Below are 19,703 nucleotides of genomic sequence, written 5' to 3' on the forward strand. Positions count from 1 at the left end.
TGTCTGGAAGCGTAACGTCGGTGTCCGTGACGTGGCCGGATTTATTTTTGTAGTCTGTGATTTCCTGTAGACCCTGCCACATACGTCTTGTGTCTGAGCCGTTGAAATGCAACTCCACCTTGTCCCTGTACTGGCATTTTGCTTGTTTGATTGCCTTGCGGAGGGAATAGCTACACTGTTTATATTCAGACATATTCCCGGACCTCTTTCCATGGTTAAATGCGGTGGATAGCGCTTTCAGTTTTGCGCGAATGCCGTCATCCAGCCACGGTTTCTGGTTAAGGTAGGTTTTAATAGTCACAGTGGGTACAACGTCTCCAATGCACTTCATTATAAACACACTCACCGAGACAGCGTATAGGTCGATGTTGTTCTCTGAGGCTGACCGGAACATATTCCAGTCCGCGTGATCAAAAGAAATCTTGAAGCATGGCTTCCAATTGGTCGGACCAGCTTTGAATGGTTCTCGTCACTGTTACATCCTGTTTGAGTTTCTGCCTATAAGACGGAAGGAGCAAGATGGCGTCGTGGTCCGATTTGTCGAAAGGAGGGCGGGGAAGGGCTTTGTATGCATCGCGGAAGTTAGAGTAGCAATGGTCGAGGGTATTGCGCATGCACGTAGAGTTTAGGTATACTTGTTCTCAATTTTGCTTTGTTAAAATCCCCCAGCTGCAATAAATGCAGCCTCAGGATGTATGGTTTCCATTTTGCATACAATCCAGTGAAGTTCCTTGATGGCTGTCTTGGTGTCTGCTTGAGGGGGAATGTACACAGATGTGACTATAACTGACGAGAATTCTCTTGGTAGGTAAAATGGATGGAATTCTAGATCGGGTGAGCAGAGGGACTTGAGTTCCTGTATGTTGTTATGATTACACCATGAGTCGTTAATCATAAAGCATACACCCCCGTCCTTCTTTGTCCCAGAGAGGTGTTCATCTCTGTCGGCGAGATGCATGGAGAAGTACCCCCCCCCCCATAGGTACGGACTCCGGCCGCAAAACCTGAAACCAAATGGGGAGGGTAGGGGGGTGACTAGTGTCGGTGGCGGCTCCGGTACGGGTCTTTGCCCCCACCCAGACCACGGGTCCGGCCATGGAGCCGGGTAGAACGCCGTGCCTGGACTGGGCATCGGCGCAGAGGAGGACCCCGGCCATGGAGCTGGGTTGGATGCCGCACCCGGACTGGGAACCGGCGCCGAGGAAGGCTCCGGCCATGGAGCTGAGTTGGCCGCCGTGCCTGGACTGGGCATCGGCGCAGAGGAAGGTTCCGGCCTTGGAGCTGGACTGAACGCCGTGCCCGGACTGGGCCCCGACGCAGAGGAAGGCTCCTACCATGGAGTGGGACTGGACGCCGTGCCTGGACTGGGCACCGGCGCAGTGGAAGGCTCCTACCATGGAGCGGGACTGGACGCCGTGCCTGGACTGGGCACCGGCGCAGAAGAAGGCTCCGGCCATGGAGCAGGACTGGACGCCGTGCCTGGACTGGGGAGACGCACTGGAGGCCTAGTGCGTGGAGCCGGCACAGGTGGTACCGGACTGGTGACACGCACTTCAGGGAGAGTGCGGGGAGCGGGCACAGGACGTACCGAACAGGCGAGGCGCACTGGAGACCTGATGCGTGGATCCGGCACAAGTGGCACCGGACTGGTGACACGCACTTCAGAGCGAGTGCGGGATGCTAACACAGGACGTACCGGACTGCGAAGGCGCACTGGAGGCCAGATGCGTGAAACCGGTGCAGATGGCACCGGACTGGTGTCACGCTCTTCAGCACGCCTGTACGGCAGCATTCTCATCGCTACCACCTCTCTCCGGAATCTTTCATCAAATTCCTCCTCCGACTCCCAAACAGTCTCTGGCACTCTCCGCTGCTCGACAGCCAGCTCCATGTGCCCCCCCCCAAAATAAAATCTTGGGGTTTCTGTGGCCGTGGTCCCCGGTGTCGTCGCTGTCCTTCCATACTCCTTGGCGACTCCCGCCAAGGAAGGGTATCGTGTCCTCTCATGTCCTCCCAAGTCCAAAACTTCCTTACCTCATTTTCACGCTGCTTGGTCCTTTGTTGGTGGGATATTCTGTCACGGCTGTCGTAAGAACGGGACCAAGGCGCAGCGGATGTTGAGTTCCACATATTTAATTCAAAGAGAAACTTAAACAAAATAAAATATAGCAATAAACGAACAACTAAACGTGACTACATGGTGCACATGCACAAACACAAAACAATATCCCACAAATGCAGGTGGGGAAAAAGCCTACCTAAATATGATCCCCAAATAGAGGCAACAATTACCAGCTGCCTCCAATTGGGAACGAAACAAACCACCAACCTAGAAATCTATAAACTAGATAAACCCCCCAGTCACGCTCTGACCTAAACACCATACAGAACCGAGGGCTCTCTATGGTCAGGGCGTGACATATATATATATATACACTTCCGTTCAAAAGTTTGGGATCACTTAGAATGTCCTTGTTTTTGAAAGAAAAGCTAATTTTTTGTCCATTAAAATAACATCAAATTGATCAGAAATACAGGATAGACATTGTTAATGTTGTAAATGACTATTGTAGCTGGAAAAGGCTGATTTTTAATGGAATATCTACATAGGTGTACAGAGGCCCATTATCAGCAACCATCACTCCTGTGTTCCAATGTCATGTTGTTGTTAGCTTATCGAAGTTTATCATTTTAAAAGGCTAAGGCTAGAAAACCCTTTTGAAATTATGTTAGCACAGCTGAAAACTGGTGTCCTGATTAAAGAAGCAATAAAACTGGCCTTCTTTAGACTAGTTGAGTATCTGGAGCATCAGCATTTTTGGGTTCGATTACAGGCTCAAAATGGCCAGGAACAAAGAACTTTCTTCTGAAACTCGTCAGTCTATTCTTGTTCTGAGAAATTAAGGCTATTCCATGCGAGAAATTGCCAAGAAACTTGAGATCTCGTACAACGCTGTGTACTACTGCCTTCACAGAACAGAGCAAACGGGCTCTAACCAGAATAGAAAGAGGAGTGCAAGGCCCCGGTGCACAACTGAGCAAGAGGACAAGTACATTAGTGTCTAGTTTGAGAAATAGACACCTCACAAGTCCTCAACTGCAGCTTCATTAAATAGTACCCGCAAAACACCAGTCTATTTGTCAACAGTGAAGAGGCGTTCCTCTGCAGTGTCTGTGTTCTTTTTCTCATCTTAATGTTTTATTTTTATTGGCCAGTCTGAGATATGGCTTTTGCTTTGCAACTCTGCCTAGAAGGCCAGCATCCCGGAGTCGCCTCTTCACTGTTGACGTTGAGACTGGTGTTTTGCGGGTACTATTTAATGAAGCTGCCAGTTGAGAACTTGTGAGGAATCTCTCCTGACATGAACTGAAGCCACGTCTCATGCCACTGGCATACTGAATGTTTCCTCTCCAAGCACTGTGATTAGACCTGTCAATTTTCTGTCATTACTGTATGTAGTCAATCAGAGACACACATACACAATCCCATTATTACACATCAATGATTTTACTCCTTGATTGTATTAACTCATTCTTAGCTCTTTTGTCTAACTGTGTAGTGTATTGTGTAATAGTTTTTTGTCCTCCCAGTCAAATCCTGTCCTGCCCTTAGCGGAAGTTGAGCTGTTCTCCAACAACATCCATCCATAACGAGCCTGTCCTGCACTGAAGTCAAGACTCTGAACACCACAACTCATGCCTCATACCCTCATTCAATCACTGCTGTGATCCCTTCCCAACACTGTTAGTATTCATCTTATTCCCATTCCCCATAATATCATACTATAAATGTCTTTGAGCAAGGCAGTTAACCCCCAACAACTGCTTCCCGGGTGGCCAATGACGTGGATGTCGATTAGGGCAGCCCCCCAGTACCTTTCTGATTCAGAGGGGCTAGGTTAAATGCAAAGGAAATCCCCCTTTCCCTTTCCCAGTACATTGTACAGCAAGCAGTTTAACAGTTAAACCGACGGGCCCCGTTGGCAATAAATTAATACAACCGAAAGCTTACCTTGACGTGGACGGGTTCCAGTGTTGGATAGACTTAGTCAGCTAGCGAACATAAATAGCATTCTTCTCTGCATGAGCAGGGTGTTTGAGTAGGCTAAATTAGCTAGCTGGATTAGCTAGCTGTGAAAGTGTTGTTGTTTTTTTTACGAACTATAAAGTACCTTCAGAAGGTAGTCATACCCCTTCACTTATTCCAAATGTTGCTGTGTCACAGCCTGAATTCAAAATGGATTAAATATATTATTGTCCTCATCCATTTACACACAATACCCCATAATGACAAAGTGAAAACATGTTTCAATACATTTAAGCAATTGTACTGAAAATGAAAAATATAAATATCTAACTTAAATAAATATTCACACCCCTGAGTCAATACATGTTAGAATCAGCTTTGGCAGTGATTACAGCTGTGAATCTTTATTGGTAAGTCTCTAAGATCTTTGCACACCTGGATTGTACAAATTTTGCGCATTATTATTTTAATTCTTCAAGCTCTGTCAAGTTGGTTGTTGAACATTGCTAGACAGACATTTTCAAGTCTTGCCATAGATTTTGAAGTCATTTTAAGTGAAAACTGTAACTAGGCCACTCAGGAACATTCAATGTCGTCTTGGTAAGCAACTCCAGTGGATATTTGGCCTTGTGATTTAGGTTGTTGTCCTGCTGAAAAGTTAATTTGTCTCCCAGTGTCTGTCCAGCAGACTGAGCCAGGTTTTCCGCTAGGAATTTGCCTGTACTTAAATCTATTCTCTTTCTTTTTATCCTAAAAAAACTCCCTAGTCCTTGCCGATGACAAGCATACCCATAACATGATGCAGCCATCACCATGCTTGAAAATATGAAGAATGGTACTTATTGATGTGTTGTGTTGGATTTCTTTACTACAACTTTTGCAGTTATACTTTAAATCAAATCAAATAAAACGTTATTAGTCACATGCGGCGTATACAACAGGTGTAGACCATACAGTGAAATGCTTACTTACGAGCCCCTAACCAACAGTGCAGTTTAAAAAAAATATGGATAAGAATAAAAGATAAAAGTAAAAAGTAATTAAAGAGCAGCAGTAATATAACAATGGCGAGACTATATACAGGGGGGTAACAGTACAGAGTCAACGTGCGGGGGCACCGTTTAGTTGAGGTAATATGTACATGTAGGTAGAGTTATTAAAGTGACTATGCATAGATGATAACAACAGAGAGTAGCAGCGGTGTAAAGGGGGGGGGGGCAATGCAAATAGTCTGGGTAGCCATTTGATTAGGTGTTCAGGTACCGCTTGCCATGCGGTAGCAGAGAGAACATTCTATGACTAGGGTGGCTGGAGTCTGACAATTTTTAGGGCCTCCTCCGACACCGCATGGTATAGAGGTCCTGGATGGCAGGAAGCTTGGCCCCAGTGATGTACTGGGCCATTCGCACTACCCTCTATAGTACCTTGCGGTCGGAGGCCGAGCAGTTGCCATTCCAGGCAGTGATGTAACCAGTCTGGATGCTCTCGATGGTGCAGCTGTAGAACCTTTTGAGGATCTGAGGACCCATGCCAAATCTTTTCAGCCTCCTGTGGGGGAATAGGTTTTGTCGTGCCCTCTTCCAGACTGTCTTGGTGTGCTTGGACCATGTTAGTTTGTTGGTGATGTGGACACCAAGGAACTTGAAGCTCTCAACCTGCTCCACTGCAGCCCCATTGATGAGAATGGGGGCGTGCTTGGTCCACTTTTTCCTGTAGTCCACAATCATCTCCTTTGTCTTGATCACATTGAGAGAGAGGCTGTTGTCCTGGCACCACACAGCCAGGTCTCTGACCTCCTCCCCATAGGCTGTCTCGTCGTTGTCGGTGATCAGGCCTACCACTGTTGTGTCATCTGCAAACTTAATGATGGTTGTGTCTGGCCGTGCAGTCATGAGTGAACAGGGAATACAGGAGGGGACTGAGCACGCACCCTTGAGGGGCCCCTGTGTTGAGGATCAGCATGGCGGATGTGTTGTTACCTGCCCTTACCACCTGGGGGCGGCCCGTCAGGAAGTCCAGGATCCAGTTGCAGAGGGAGGTATTTAGTCCCAGGGTCCTTAGCTTATTGATGAGCTTTGAGGGCACTATGGTGTTGAACGCTGAGCTGTAGTCAATGAATAGCATTCTCACATAGGTTTTCCTTTTATCCAGGTGGGAAATGGCAATGTGGAGTGCAATAGAGATTTAATGCCTTATTGCAAACAGGATGCATGTTTTGAAATATTTTTTATTCTGTACATCCTTTTCACTCTGTCATTTAGGTTATTATTGTGAAGTAACTTCAATGTTGTTGATACATCCTCAGATTTCTCCTATCACAGTCATTAAACTCTGTAAATGGCCTCATGGTGAAATCCCTGAGCGGTTTCCTTCCTCTCCTGCAACTGAGTTAGGAAGGACGTGTGTATCTTTGTCGTGACTGGGTCTATTGATACACTGTTCAAAGTGTAATTAATAACTTCACCATGCTCGAAGGGATATTTAATGTCTGCTTTGAAAATTTTTACCCATCTACCAATAGGTGCTCTTCTTTGCGAGGCATTGGAAAACCTCCCTGGTCTTTGTGGTTGAATCTGTGTTTGAATTGCAGTTCTCGACTGAGGGACCTTACAGATAATTATATATGTAGGGTACAGAGATGAGGTAGTCAATCAAAAATCATGTTAAACACTATTATTGCACACAGAATGAGTCCATACAACGTATGTGACTTGTTAAGCAAAGGTTTACTCCTGAACTTATTTAGGCTTGCCATAATAAAGGGGTTGAATACTTAATGAGTTAAGACATTTCAGCTTTCATTTTTAATTCATTTGAAAACATTTCTAAAAACAAAAAAATATGGGGTATTGTGTGTAGGCCAGTGACACAAAATCTCAATTTAATAAATTTAAAATTCAGTCTGTAACACAAAAAAATGTGGCAAAATTATGAATTAAGAGAATGAATACTTTCAAAAAAGCCCTGTAGCTGGCTCTGTGTCTGCTGCTTCTCCTTAACTTTTTAAGAAATTAATTTGTTCAAAACTGCTCAACTGTCTTTCTCTCTTTTTGAGTCAACTACTCAACACATTTTATGCACTGGAGTGCTATCTATCTGTACCTTATGCTTTCAGTACTAGATTCATTCACTGATGCTTTGATTGCGTGGACAACATGTCAATTCATGCTGCAAGAGCTCCGAATCCTCCGGAAGTCATCAAAATTACTGGGTAAGTCCATGGAAGGAGGTGAGAACCATTAACCTCCTAAGTGTTGTATTGAAGTCAATGTACCCAGAAGATGACGGAAAATTGCTGTCCTCCGGCTACACCATGGTGCTACGCCAGAGAGTCCTGTTGAGGATACTGTAGGATACTGTAGACCTTCTTTGCAAAACCGTGTGTTCTAATCTGTTATTTGGTGAGGTGAATATATTTTGTATATTTTTTGCAGGGTAGGACCTGTTGCATCTTTGCAACCGGGGGTCTCACAGGGTTTTAATGTTACTGAAGTGAAAGTGAAATAATAATGCAACTTATTACATACCTGACTGTTGGAGAGGGCCTGCTGATGATAAGGTGAGAACCTGTTCTTGGCAGGGTCTTCTGAGGTGGGGCTGAGGGGTTTGGGGTCTGACATGGAGCGCTGCACACTCTTGATGGGCCTGGGGAGGCTCTGATGACGCTGAGGGGACTCGGCAGTGAAGGCTTTCTGCTGGGGTGTGACGTGCGCCTTGTTGAGTTTCTCCTGGGAGGTGAAGGTGGTCTCCAGCATCCGATGGGGTGACAGCGGGGACACGGGGGAGTACAGCACCTGAGGAGACTTGGGAGGCTGGCGAGATGGGGACTCGTTCTGCTGCTGGCCTTGGTAGCCGATATCCAGAGGATCGGGTTTCCTCCTTTCAAACTTGGCCACCCCTTGGGGAGGAGATGGGGTGGAGCCTACCATCTGCATGGTGGTGGAGTATGGGCTGATGGTGGTGGGGACGCTGAGCTGAGGGGCCACCACCCCCTGAGACTGGACCTCTGGTTCGGTCTGACAGGCCAAGCTCTCACCCTTATGGGTCCTCTCTGGAGCAGAGATGTAGTGTAGTAGCTCCACCTTGTTTGTCTCAGCCGCAGTGATGTGGATTGCAGGTGAGACCCTGCCCAACTGGTCTGTCTCAGTCTGGCATGAGGAGTCATTGGTGGTCTGAATGGCTATGCTAGAGGAGGACACTTTGGAGATTCCGTCGGATTTGACCTCCGCGCTAGAGTCTGAGTGCTTGGAGAAGCGTGATCTCCTGCGCCTAACCGGTTGCTCCCACTCTGCTTGATCCTCGTCGTCTGTCTGGACGCTGCAGTCGGCGATGCGCCTGGTTCTCCTGCCCCTACGGTTCATATACCTGTCCTCACCATCTTCATCATCCGTCTGCACGCAGCTATCTGCAATCCTCCTCACTGGCTCCTCCTCTGCTTCATCCCTAAGACGAGGCATAGAGTTCCGCTTCTTCATGACCCTGGACTCCGCCTGATCCTCACTATTTCTGAAGGACATCTCAGAGGCAGAGCTAGGTATAGGCCTTGGGGTCACCACTGTTTGGACCACCTGCCCTTCCATGTGGGGTTGCCAGAACTGCACACTTTGGCCCTCCTGTTGAATCACCCTACCACTCTGGTCACAGATGATGAAACCTTGAGGGGTTCCTCCTCCAACTACTACCCCTTGAGCAGTAGTGGCTGTAGCAGGTGCTGCTGCCGATGAAGCAGCTGCCTCGGCTGCTGCGGCTGCAGCTGCTGCCTCCACCACTGCAGTCTTCTGCCTCTTCTGCTCCTCCAACTGCTGCTGGAGCTGCTGCTGCAGCGACTGAATCTGGTCCAGTTGCATCCTCTGCTGGGCTAGCTGTTCCCTCTGCATGACCAGCTGTGTCTCCCTTTCCGATTGCTGCTGATGCAGGACTTGCTGTTTGATGGTCTGCAGCTCCTGAATCTCGCGCTGCACCAGCATCTGTTCTTTCTCCCTGTGCCTCTGGAGCTCCATGCGGTCTCTCTCCAGTTCCTCATGTAGGCGCATTTGCCGAAGTTTCTCCAGCTCCACACGCTCTCGCTCCATCTGCAGCATCTGCTCTTGCTGCTGTCTCAAACGCTCTTCTACTTTTTCTAGCTCTGGGTCTACGGAAGTAGCAATAGTGGTGCTGGCTGCTGCAGCCTGGAGTGTGGTCTGGGGCTGGAGCTGAGTCTGATGCTGCACTAGAGCCTGGGGCTGAGGCTGAGTTATTAGCTGGGACTGGGTTTGAGTCAGGGATAAAGCTTGAGTTTGAGTTGGTATTTGTTGTTGCATTTGAGTTTGCATTTGTTGCTGTATTTGGGACTGCATTTGTTGATGGATTTGGGCTTGCATTTGAGTTTGTGTATGGGGGTGTGTCGTAACTTTCTGCGCTTGGATATGAGTTTGGGGGGTCTGTTGGTTTGCAGACTGAATTGGCATTGCAGTAGTTTGTACACTCTGTCCACCCATATGAGATACCGGGTGGGCCGGTGGTAAAGTTGCAGCTGTGTGCACAGCGACGGTTGCCAAAGGCTTCCCAAGGTAGACAGGAGCTTCCTGGGTGGAGGTGCTTGTGTCAGGTACATTTCCAGGAACGCCAGCTGTTGTAGGAAACTGGTTGGGAGAAGCGTAACCGTAAGGTCCCTGTGTAGACAGAGGCATCCTTGGGGTCACATGAGGCAACCTGGTGAGGCTAGCCAGTGGTACAGCAGTCACGCCTGCAGGGTAAGGTCGGTATATTCCTCGTGGCATGGGTCGCAGAACAGAGGAAGGCTGGGTGGTTATTGGCAAGGTAGAGGCTATTGGGCTGTTGATGGTGGAGTATGTCATGCCATCAGCTCCTCTCATTGCAGATGGATATAAGGCCCGTATGCTTGCTTGTCTGGCATTGATCAGATTGGTTAGGGCTTGGCCATGTGCAGTGGGCCTACCGTCAGGGCCATAGAGTAGGTTGGCTCGGATTGATGCTAAACTTTGCTGTAGGTTGAGCCTGGCTGCAGGGCCTGCTCCTCTTCCAGCACCATACTGCATCATGTCAGGGTTGCTGTACCGTTGACCGAACTGATCCATAGAGTTCAGAGCTGCACACATTCGGCTGATCTCCCTGGCAGTGGTGGCACTATACTGTGCCAGGTTGGCATCCGGTAAACCTGCCTGACCATAGCCGTAGTCTTGGTTGATGTTGGACATGGAGCCGTATCTTCGCAGGGGTAAGGGAGGACCTGTAACATCTCCTTCATGACGTAAGTCTGTGTAGGATCCATACTGCGCACCCATGCCAAGATATCCTCCTTCGTAGGTTTGATTCATGGTGCTCAGATCCACGGCCAGGTCCCCAGGGTCAGTCCTCTGATAGTACTGAAGCCCTGCATTAGACAGGTTGGTGTCAGACATGGAAGGTTGAAGTCTCCCTCCAGGGGGTATAGGGTATGGAGGGACTCCCTGCATTGGTTTAAGCTCCTCTGGTGCTCCTTGCATGCTTGATGTCTGGTAGCCATTATTTCCAGGTTGTTGTTGTTGTTGTTGATGATGATGTTGCTGTTGTTGTTGATGACGTTGTTGTTGTTGTTGTTTCTGCTGCTGCTGTTGCTGTTGTTGTTGTTGTTGTTGCTGCTGCTGCTGTTGCTGTTGTTGTTGTTGCTGCTGCTGCTGCTGCTGTTGTTGTTGTTGTTGTTGTTGTTGTTGCTGCTGCTGCTGCTGCTGCTGCTGCTGCTGCTGCTGCTGCTGCTGCTGGCTTACACTGTAATGTGGGGCAGGGGGTGGAAGGGCGACTTGGGAAGGTTCAGTGGTTAGATTTTTCTGAGTTAAGTTCCCTGCACAACTACCAGTGAAGGGTAGCTTGTAAACGACGTCACAACAAGCCACTTGGTTCTCTGGTTTCTGCATCTGTCCACCAGTGAGATCCAGGACCTGGGGAGGAGGAGGAGGCTCTTTGACCAGCTGAGTCACTGTGGCCACCTGAGATGTATTGCGGTCTTCCAGTTGGACCATCATGACATGGGGCTTTCCCGTGGACAGGTTCATGACCGTGGGCTTGTTCTTCAACTCCAAAGCAAGCCCACCCTGACAATAGTCATGCTGAGTGTTAGAGGAAGGTGGAGCCACAGACACTGGCTGAGGAGGTAAGGGAGATACTCTAGGAATTGCACTGACACTGACCACAGGCTGAGCAATTCCAATGCTTGTCTGGCTCACCACCAGGTCTTTCTTCAGCAACAGCGGCTGGACCTGGTTTGCTAGGTTATAGCGAGCGAAAGAGGACTGCTGGTGCTGCTGGAGTTGCTGCTCGAGGAGCTGTTGTTGCTGTAGGAGCTTCTGCTGCTGCATCTGGAGCTGCTGCTGCTGGATGCCCAGATCCTCCAGACATGCGTCAATCTTAGGAATGGACGGGTCAGTGATGGGTGTCTTAGTTTGTGTAAGACACATTGCTGATCCAATGCCTTGCCCCAGATCCATACGGTTCTGAAGGGGATCTCCGTAAACCACTGGATGCCCCTTCGGCTGAGATATAAACATGGAGGCTGCCACGGTGACTGTTGTTGGAGTGGACGCAGACACATGCGGCTGCTCTTGTGCATTCAGGTTCATGGCTGCATTCAGGTCCTGCACCGCTGTGTGACGGCTGGGTGGTTGTTCAGCATCGAGAGAATACCTCCTTGTATCAGTTGCCAGAGACGTTAGATCCATGCCCTGGTCAGTCATGATGATTGGGGCGGGCTTCATTGGTGCTCTCAGGTCCACCACAGATGCAGGTCCACTCGGATGCATTTGAATTTGGCCCTGCTCCACGACCCTAGAGGTACCTGGAACGTTGGAGATTCTACATAGGGAGATATTTTCCATTGACATTGACCCACGACTGTATGTGGTAGCTGTGGTTGTCATTGTCATGCTCATGCCAATATTAACCCTCTCAGATTGGGGCCTCTGTAAACCGGGTTGAGGGGTTTGGTGCAGTGGGTGCATTTGTGGGGATGTTGGGGAGCTTGTTGAAGGAGTATGTTGCTGATACATGGGCTGACGTATACCCTGTGTTGGCGAGGACAGGGGCGAAGTGGAAGAGTTTACAGTTAAAGGCTTGGCAGAACTGGTGGTGGTCTCAGAGCCCAGAGTTATCACCATTACTGGTGAGTCGGAGGAGGACTGTTGTCTTGTAAGGCGTGGCGACGCTGATCTTTGTGGCGTATGGGCTCCATGTTGTTGTGGCGGTATTGGGGAGGTTGGGCCACCAGCGCCAGGCTGAGAATGTTGTGGGGACCCCCCAGGCCCAGTGGGTCGTAGGGACACCCCAGGCCCTGTGGGTCGTGGGGACACCCCAGGTCCTGTGGGTCGTGGGGACACCCCAGGCCCTGTGGGTCGTGGGGATGGGGAATGAGTGGGGCTCTGTGAGGGAGAGGGAGCAGGGGAAACAGGAGGACTGGGGCCTTTAAAATAGGAGAAGAGGGAGGATGCGATGGAGGGCACTCCAGGGTCAGGAGGAGGCACCCCCTGTGCTGGTCCATGAGTACCTGGTTTTCCAGCTGTCGGGGGGATAACACCCCCTATTTTGGCAGTCTGCGTCCTCATCCTGTCTTGGGTTTCTTTCGATAGATGCTGTGTCACACTGATTCCTTGGGGGATCCCTCTTCCAGACCCACGTGGGTCGTTTGAGGAGAAGGAAACAGGTGCAGAGATCTGTGTGGGGCTGGAGCCAGGTGTTAGGGAAGCTCCAGTGTCTAGATGTTGTTTATTGCCAGGCTGAGGTGCCCCAGCCAGTTGCCTTTGTGGACTTCCTTGTTGTTGACCTGGCCTTCCTGGCTGTCCCTGCTGCTGCTGCTGCAGCATCTCTGCTTTCCTCATCATTTCTTCATAAACCTCCTCTGCACTTTTCAGTGTCTTGTCAGACGGTGAAGTGGCAGTAGGTTTTTCAGTGGGGGAGTAGAGAGACATGAACGTGGGGAGGTTGTGGTGGCTTCCTGACTTGTAGAGCTTGGAGCCCATCATTTCAAAGCCCTCTGCCTCTGAATCCATGGAAGGGGAGTACTCTGAGCAAGAGGATCTGTGGAGCTCCTCCATCTCTGCTGCCTGTCTCAGCTCCTCTGTTGGGGATGCATCCTCGATGGGAGAGAGGTTGCTGGGCGGAGTCTTGGATCTCTCTCTACGTCTCTGGGCCCTCAGCTCCTCTTTGTCTCTCTTAGTTTTCCTGGCTGTGCTGCGGATTCTCTGCAGGTCCAGATCTCTCATCTTCTCCTGCTCTCTCAAAAGCTCTTCTTCCTCCCTCAGCTCGTCTTCCTCGGATGAGTCCTCGATGGTGGGCAGGAGTGGGCCATGGGAGCGGTGGCGAGCCTTCCTCTGCTGCTTGGCTTCTTCCAGTCTTTGCCTGCGGCTGGGGCTGCTGTCACTGTCATCCTCCATGGAGGACACAGAGGTAGGGGACGTGCCGGAGGTGTAGCTGGGAGTGGTGGCAGGTAGGGTGGATGAATACTCCCCCCTGGACCGCTCCTCTGGTGATCCAGTCAGGCTCTCCATCTCCAGCTCTGGCTCTCTGAGGTCATGCTCTGAGTTGTTCAGCTCGATGGTCTTAAACCGCCGCAGGCCTCCTTGGGAAGCCATCATACCTTCGTCTTCTTCACCATCAGCGCCCTTGGTGTCCTCTTCAAAACTACTGGAATGGTGGGTGAGGCTGCGTCGTTTCTCCTTCCCCAAATCCTTTTTGTTTTTAGTTTTCTGGTAGCCGTACCCTTCCTCCTCCTCCATCTCATCCTCGTCAGCGCTCATTTCCATGATCTGCCTCCTCATGAACTCCTCATCTGTCATTTCTTTATGGGACTTCTTCTGCCTGGGCGGTAAGGGGGACAGACCACTCTCACTGCTGTCCTCCACATAGTCGTGGCGCAGCTTTGAGCTGAGATCGTCCGACACTTCCCCATCCGAGTTGTACTCCTCGTCCTGGCCAATGGACAGAGAGTGAGGCCTCCCCCGGCCCTGGTCTGCAGCGGCCTTGGACTTTGACTCAAGCAGCGGCCGCATGGAGCTCTCCAGCTTGGTTATCTCAGAGGGGCTAGAGGGGCCTCGTTCACTCAGCTTCAACCCCGGATCCTCCTGGATCTGGCCTGTGATCTCGCCCATGGAGCCGGATATCCCATCTGACGAGTAGCCCGTGTCACTGAGGCTCTGTGTGCTGGACTTGTTGGAATACTGAAGGAAAGAGAGAAAAAAAGAGAGAGGTCAGAGGGCGGTATTCGCATCAGTCTTTTTCCCCCTTGACTTAATTTATTTCTATAGCAAAAAGTCTATTACAGGCATCAGCGCACCCTTTCTTTCCTATCGTTTCACCTAACTCAACGGTAGTGTCACTTTTATGAGCATTTGTTTCACAGATGATAGGGGTTGGAATTAAAGCAATGGAGCTTATACAGGATATATTACTATTCTGGCAAGACACAAGAGAATAATTATATTGAAAGGAATTCAGTCATCTAAGCACATGCAACTATAACAGGTAATGTAATACATACAGTGCCATGAAAAAGTACTTGCCCCCTTTTCTGATTTTCTAAATTTTTGCATATTTTTGGTACTGAATGTTATCAGATCTTCAACCAAACCTCATATTAGATAAAGGGAACCTGAGTGTACAAATAAAATAAGTATCACTTTTTTTTGTTATGTATTTAATTAACAAAGTTATACAACACCCAATTTCCCTATGTGAAAATAATTGCCCCCTTACACTCAATAACTGGTTGTGCCACCTTTAGCTGCAATGACTGCAACCAAATGCTTCCTGTAGTTGTTGATCAGTCTCTCACAGCGCTGTGGAGGAATTTTGGCCCACTCTTGCATGCAGAACTGCTTTAACTCAGCAATATATGTGGTTTTTCAAGCATGAACTGCTTGTTTCAAGTCCTGCCACAACATCTGGCAGGACTTTGGGAGGATTGGGAGTCCCATAGGGCGGAGCACAATTGGCCCAGCGTTGTCCGGGTTTGGTCAGGGTAGGCCGTCATTGTAAATAAGAATTTGTTCTTAACTGACTTACCTAATTAAATTTAAAAAATCTATAATAATAATCTCAATTGGGATTAGGTCTGGATTTTGACTGGGCAAAACAACACTGATTGTGTGTTTTGGATCACTGTCTTGCTGCATGACCCAGCTGCGCTTCAGCTTCAGCTCACAGACGGATGGCCTGACAGTCCCCTGTAGAATTCTTTGATACAGAGCAGGATTCAGGGTTCCTTCTATTAAGGCAAGTCGTCCAGGTCCTGAGGCAGCAAAGCATCCCCAAACCATCACACTACCACCACAATGCTTGACCGTTGTTATAAGGTTCTTACTGTGGAATGCAGTGTTTGGTTTTCGCCAGGCATAATGGGACCCATGTCATCCAAAAAGTTATACTTAAACTCATCTGTCCATAGAACATTCTTCCAAGAGTCTTGACGATCATCCAGGTACTTCCAGGTGCTTTTTGGCAAACGTGAGTCAACTTTTTGGACCAGATGGGTCCCATTATGTCTGACGAAAACCAAACACTGTATACCTTTCTTAATAAAATAAATAAAATAAGTATATTTTTTTGTGTTATTTATAAACTCAGGTTCTCTTTATCTAATATTAGGTTTTGGTTGAAGATCGGATAACAGTCAGTATCAAAAATAGGCAAAAATAGAGAAAAATCGGAAAGTGGGCAAATACTTTTTCACGACACTGTATAAATATGACAAAATAAAAAGCTTGAGATAAAAAGTGACAAAAAAACGACAAACAACAATACAACGCACAAAGAAAAAAACATGATATTTTTGCTACATGCTTGTATAATACATTTTCCAATGCAATCACTGCAATACAGTTGAAGAATGACGGAAATAAATGAACAAGTTGATCAAAATATAATGATTAAGTAAAAAAAAAAAAATTTAAAAAAAAACGGGGCATTGCATGTTAATAACACTGATTAATCACGATCGCAATGCCAGAGAAAGATGACCATATTAAAAGGTAACACAGGCTTAACATTATGATTGATGAAAGATAAAGATACTAAACCTGGTGCATGATAAACAGCTGATGCTTGGGGATAGAGATGACGAGGAGAAGGGGGATAAGAATGATATGTTGCAATGATGATGATAGCAGTGGTGGTAATTAACATTTGAGTCATTTAGCTGACATTCTTATCCAGAGCGACTTACAGGGGCAATTAGGGTTAAGTGCCAAGGGCACACCGGCAGATTTTTTCACCTAGTGGGCTAGGGGATTCGAACCAGAGACCTTTGGTTCTAACTGCTAGACTACCTGCAGCCTCCTATTTGATATAATGTAATGATCATAGTGATGATAATGGCAGTGATGGTGATGATGCTGATGCTGCTGCTGCTGATGATGATGATAGTAGTGCTGAGTGATTGACCGGTTATTAAAAAACGAATTGACCAACATCATTAAAAAAATAAAAATAAACTATGTAATATACACAACTGAAATATTTTACTATTTCATAGTAATTTCATCTTTTTCTATTGATGTCTAGCCAATGTGGACCTGACGGAGACAATGGAATATTTTCAATGTTTTAGCAATTGAATGTTCACTATTTGTGTCTTTGAAATATCCATTAAAAAGCTCTAAAATCATTTTCATGTCATTATTTCATAATGCACTTAATCTAAAATTAAAAAATGAAAAAAAAATTCTATGATCAAACCGAAACCAAACCGACCTCAGAAAGCACTCATCGCTCAGCACAAGACAACAGACAGAGAAAGAAATGATTCAATTTATGGAAACATTTCATGATGAAGATGGTGACACTGACGAAGAGGATGACATTGATGATGACGACGTCGACAACTGTCAAGAATGACTGAAATGAAGGTAAATACAAGTCTGGCGGTAAATCAAGAACAATAACAGTGGTAAAGACGTTGAAGTTGCAAAGTTGCAGGTCGCTCACGTCATGGTGTTTTGACTTCTGCGAGTCTCCAGCAGGTTTTTTCTTTTCATCTTTTGATGTGGTGATGGTCTCAGGTGCTCCCTTCTTGGGCGAGGCTTTGACTTCTGCTTCCTTTTGAGTTTTGGTTTTCTCCTGGCCCTGCTGCTGTTTACCAGACTGCTTGTTGGGTACACTCTGGTTGGGTTTAGGTTGGGTAGGTGCACCCTTAGCAGGAGAGGGTGCACCCTTACTAGGGGTGGGTGCAGCTTTGGTATGGGAGGGTGCACCCTTGGCTGGGGAGGGCTGGGCAGGACCCTTACTCTGGGTGGTGGGTCCTGTCTGTTTGGCAGCGGAGGGTGCGCCCTTAGCAGGGGAGGGCTGGGCAGGACCCTTACTCTGGGTGGTGGGTCCTGTCTGTTTGGCAGGGGAGGGTGCGCCCTTAGCAGGGGAGGGCTGGGCAGGACCCTTACTCTGGGTGGTGGGTCCTGTCTGTTTAGCAGGGGAGGGTGCGCCCTTAGCAGGGGAGGGCTGGGCTGTTTTAGCAGGGGAGGGTTGTGCCTTAGCAGGGGAGGGCTGGGCTGTTTTAGCAGGGGACGGTTGAGCAGGCCCCTTGCTTTGGGCGGTGGGCCCTGCCTGTTTGGCAGGGGAGAAAGGAGGGCCACTTACTTGGGCACCCGGTGGTTTCTGTTGCTGTTGAGGACCAGTGGGCCGTAGCCCTGCCTGCTGATTGGGCCCTCTCTGCTGAGGCTGTGGTTGGTTGGCTGGAGCTGGGTGCCGTGGGGATCCCATTGGCTGAGGAGCAGGAAGTGGCGTGTCTCCCAGGGCCCCAGACAAAGCTCTCTGGGTCTGGCAGTTCAGACAGAGCCATTCTTTATTCTGAAACACAGACAGAACAAAAAGCGACATTTAGAAAACTGCATGGTACAGGATTGTATAAAACCAAACATTGTCTCCAAACTAAAGATTATACCACAACGATCATTCAAGAAGAAGAACATTTAAAGTCAAGAAGAAACAACATCAACAAAATACTTGTTGGCATAGTTTAGTTTAAAAGATATATATGCTGTTCACATTGACGCTCTCCATAGACTTTATCATACCATAGTGAAACATAATGGGGTAGAAGCAGGGCGGTGGTAGATGAAAAGAGGTGCTATACTTGTCAAACAACGTGAAAGTACGCTTGAGTAACATTGAGATGAAAGAGGACAGGAATAGCTAGCTGTCTACACTGCCGCTGTGCTCACAGCAGCACTTACAAATTAAGCGTGCCCTCCTAACCGGGAAAAAAAATTGTAAAAACACGACTCCCCCATAAATCAGCTGTCTGGTAGAAGGTTTAGGCTGCTAATTTCCACTGCTGCTGCGTCCCAAATGGCACCACATTCCCTATATAGTGTACATCTTCTGGTCAAAAAGTAGTACACTATATATTAATACCGGTCCCACTATGTCATTCTTCTTTCATATGGCTGTAATATACTGTAGAAACGATGTGGTCAGGCTAAGCAATAAAGTACTGTACAGTGAGACTACAGTGGTGGCAGAGAGCCAAGGCTTTTAACAGGGAGTGTACTGACTCTGAACACAGGGGACTTGTTTAACATTGACCTTTATGTTGATATGAGAGTCAACACATATGGAGAAAGACTGGTTACTCTTGCTAAAAATTGATTCGATAAAGAGGGAGTGATGGAGGGGTATAAAAAACTAAAAGCATCTTAGGGTACCATTACTAAATGAAAGAAATAGACACCCTCTCACACCATACGGTCAAAGACCAGCATAATAAAGACGGATTCAAAGGATCGGAACTTCTTCCGATTGTGATAAATTGGCCTCAGATTACAACAAGCAGGCAGTGGGATAAAGTCTCGGTTCAAGAAAGATGTTCCTTCCTAGATTTTGGGCAAACTATCTAAGATATATCTATGAAGAAGCGTGTTTGAGGTCAGATCAGGTGCTTCAAGCAGCAGCCGCAGCACAGACAGGTTAGGCCAGAGCTGGCTAAAGGACTCAAACCCCTGTAGTTGTTTAAGTCAACCCTTTCATCTGCATGAGAAGGCTTAATCACCAGACAATGTTAAGCGCTTTGAAGCACATAGGAAGACAGCCGCTGCATGAATACAAATCAGCACTATGGTTATTAGTGTTGAGACACACAGAGACCCAACTGCAATTAGTTCCACAGTCAACTGTTCAGATGTAATCAGCCCTTCACGGAGCAGATAACACTCATCGACAGAGAGTTACCCCTCACATTCAATCAACAGCAGGGTTCATCCAAAATGGCACCCTATATCCTATAGAGCGCACTCCTTTTAACCTGATTCCTATGGGCCCTGGTCAAATGCGGTTTACTATTTAAGGAATAGGGTGCCATTTTGGACACAACCAGATAGTCTCCAATGCACTGCCACCACACCTCTATGGGGGTATTGATTATGTCAACATTCTGCCTGCGGGAAAAAAAGGGTGTAAACCCATCAAAGACAGGATATTAGCAGAAACAGATTCAATTTCCGATTAAAAGAGCTGATCAATGAGACAGAACTACGGTGTCCGTATTAGGACAGCCTTAGTCTCAGCAGGAGTTGTTTTATTCTCAGATCAAATGGGAACATTTAAATGCTTCTATTACCAGGTTATGAAAAGCACAACGAGAGATGGTCGCACCATGTTTGTAGCCCAGGGCTCGTATTTACAAAGCAATCCAGGATCAGGCCCCTCCCTCCCTGTCCATGAA

General features: G+C 47.7%; 1 protein-coding gene across 1 annotated transcript in view; it reads right to left on the reverse strand.

The window, feature by feature from the left end:
• The window catches only part of bsnb (bassoon (presynaptic cytomatrix protein) b), a 116,902-nt gene that overhangs the window by 8,121 nt on the left and 89,078 nt on the right, over positions 1-19,703 (reverse strand). The window contains exons 6-14 of the mRNA XM_038965688.1: positions 16,976-17,830; positions 12,322-14,211; positions 11,441-12,273; positions 11,194-11,359; positions 10,860-11,097; positions 9,514-10,445; positions 8,758-9,273; positions 7,544-8,637; positions 7,488-7,494 (exon numbers count right to left, since the gene is read on the reverse strand). Of these exons, the coding sequence (XP_038821616.1) occupies positions 7,488-7,494; positions 7,544-8,637; positions 8,758-9,273; positions 9,514-10,445; positions 10,860-11,097; positions 11,194-11,359; positions 11,441-12,273; positions 12,322-14,211; positions 16,976-17,830 (6,531 nt within the window). The remainder of the gene's footprint in view (positions 1-7,487; positions 7,495-7,543; positions 8,638-8,757; positions 9,274-9,513; positions 10,446-10,859; positions 11,098-11,193; positions 11,360-11,440; positions 12,274-12,321; positions 14,212-16,975; positions 17,831-19,703) is intronic.

Source organism: Salvelinus namaycush, chromosome 2, assembly GCF_016432855.1.
Source record: "Salvelinus namaycush isolate Seneca chromosome 2, SaNama_1.0, whole genome shotgun sequence".
In the NCBI taxonomy this organism is placed as follows: domain Eukaryota; kingdom Metazoa; phylum Chordata; class Actinopteri; order Salmoniformes; family Salmonidae; genus Salvelinus; species Salvelinus namaycush.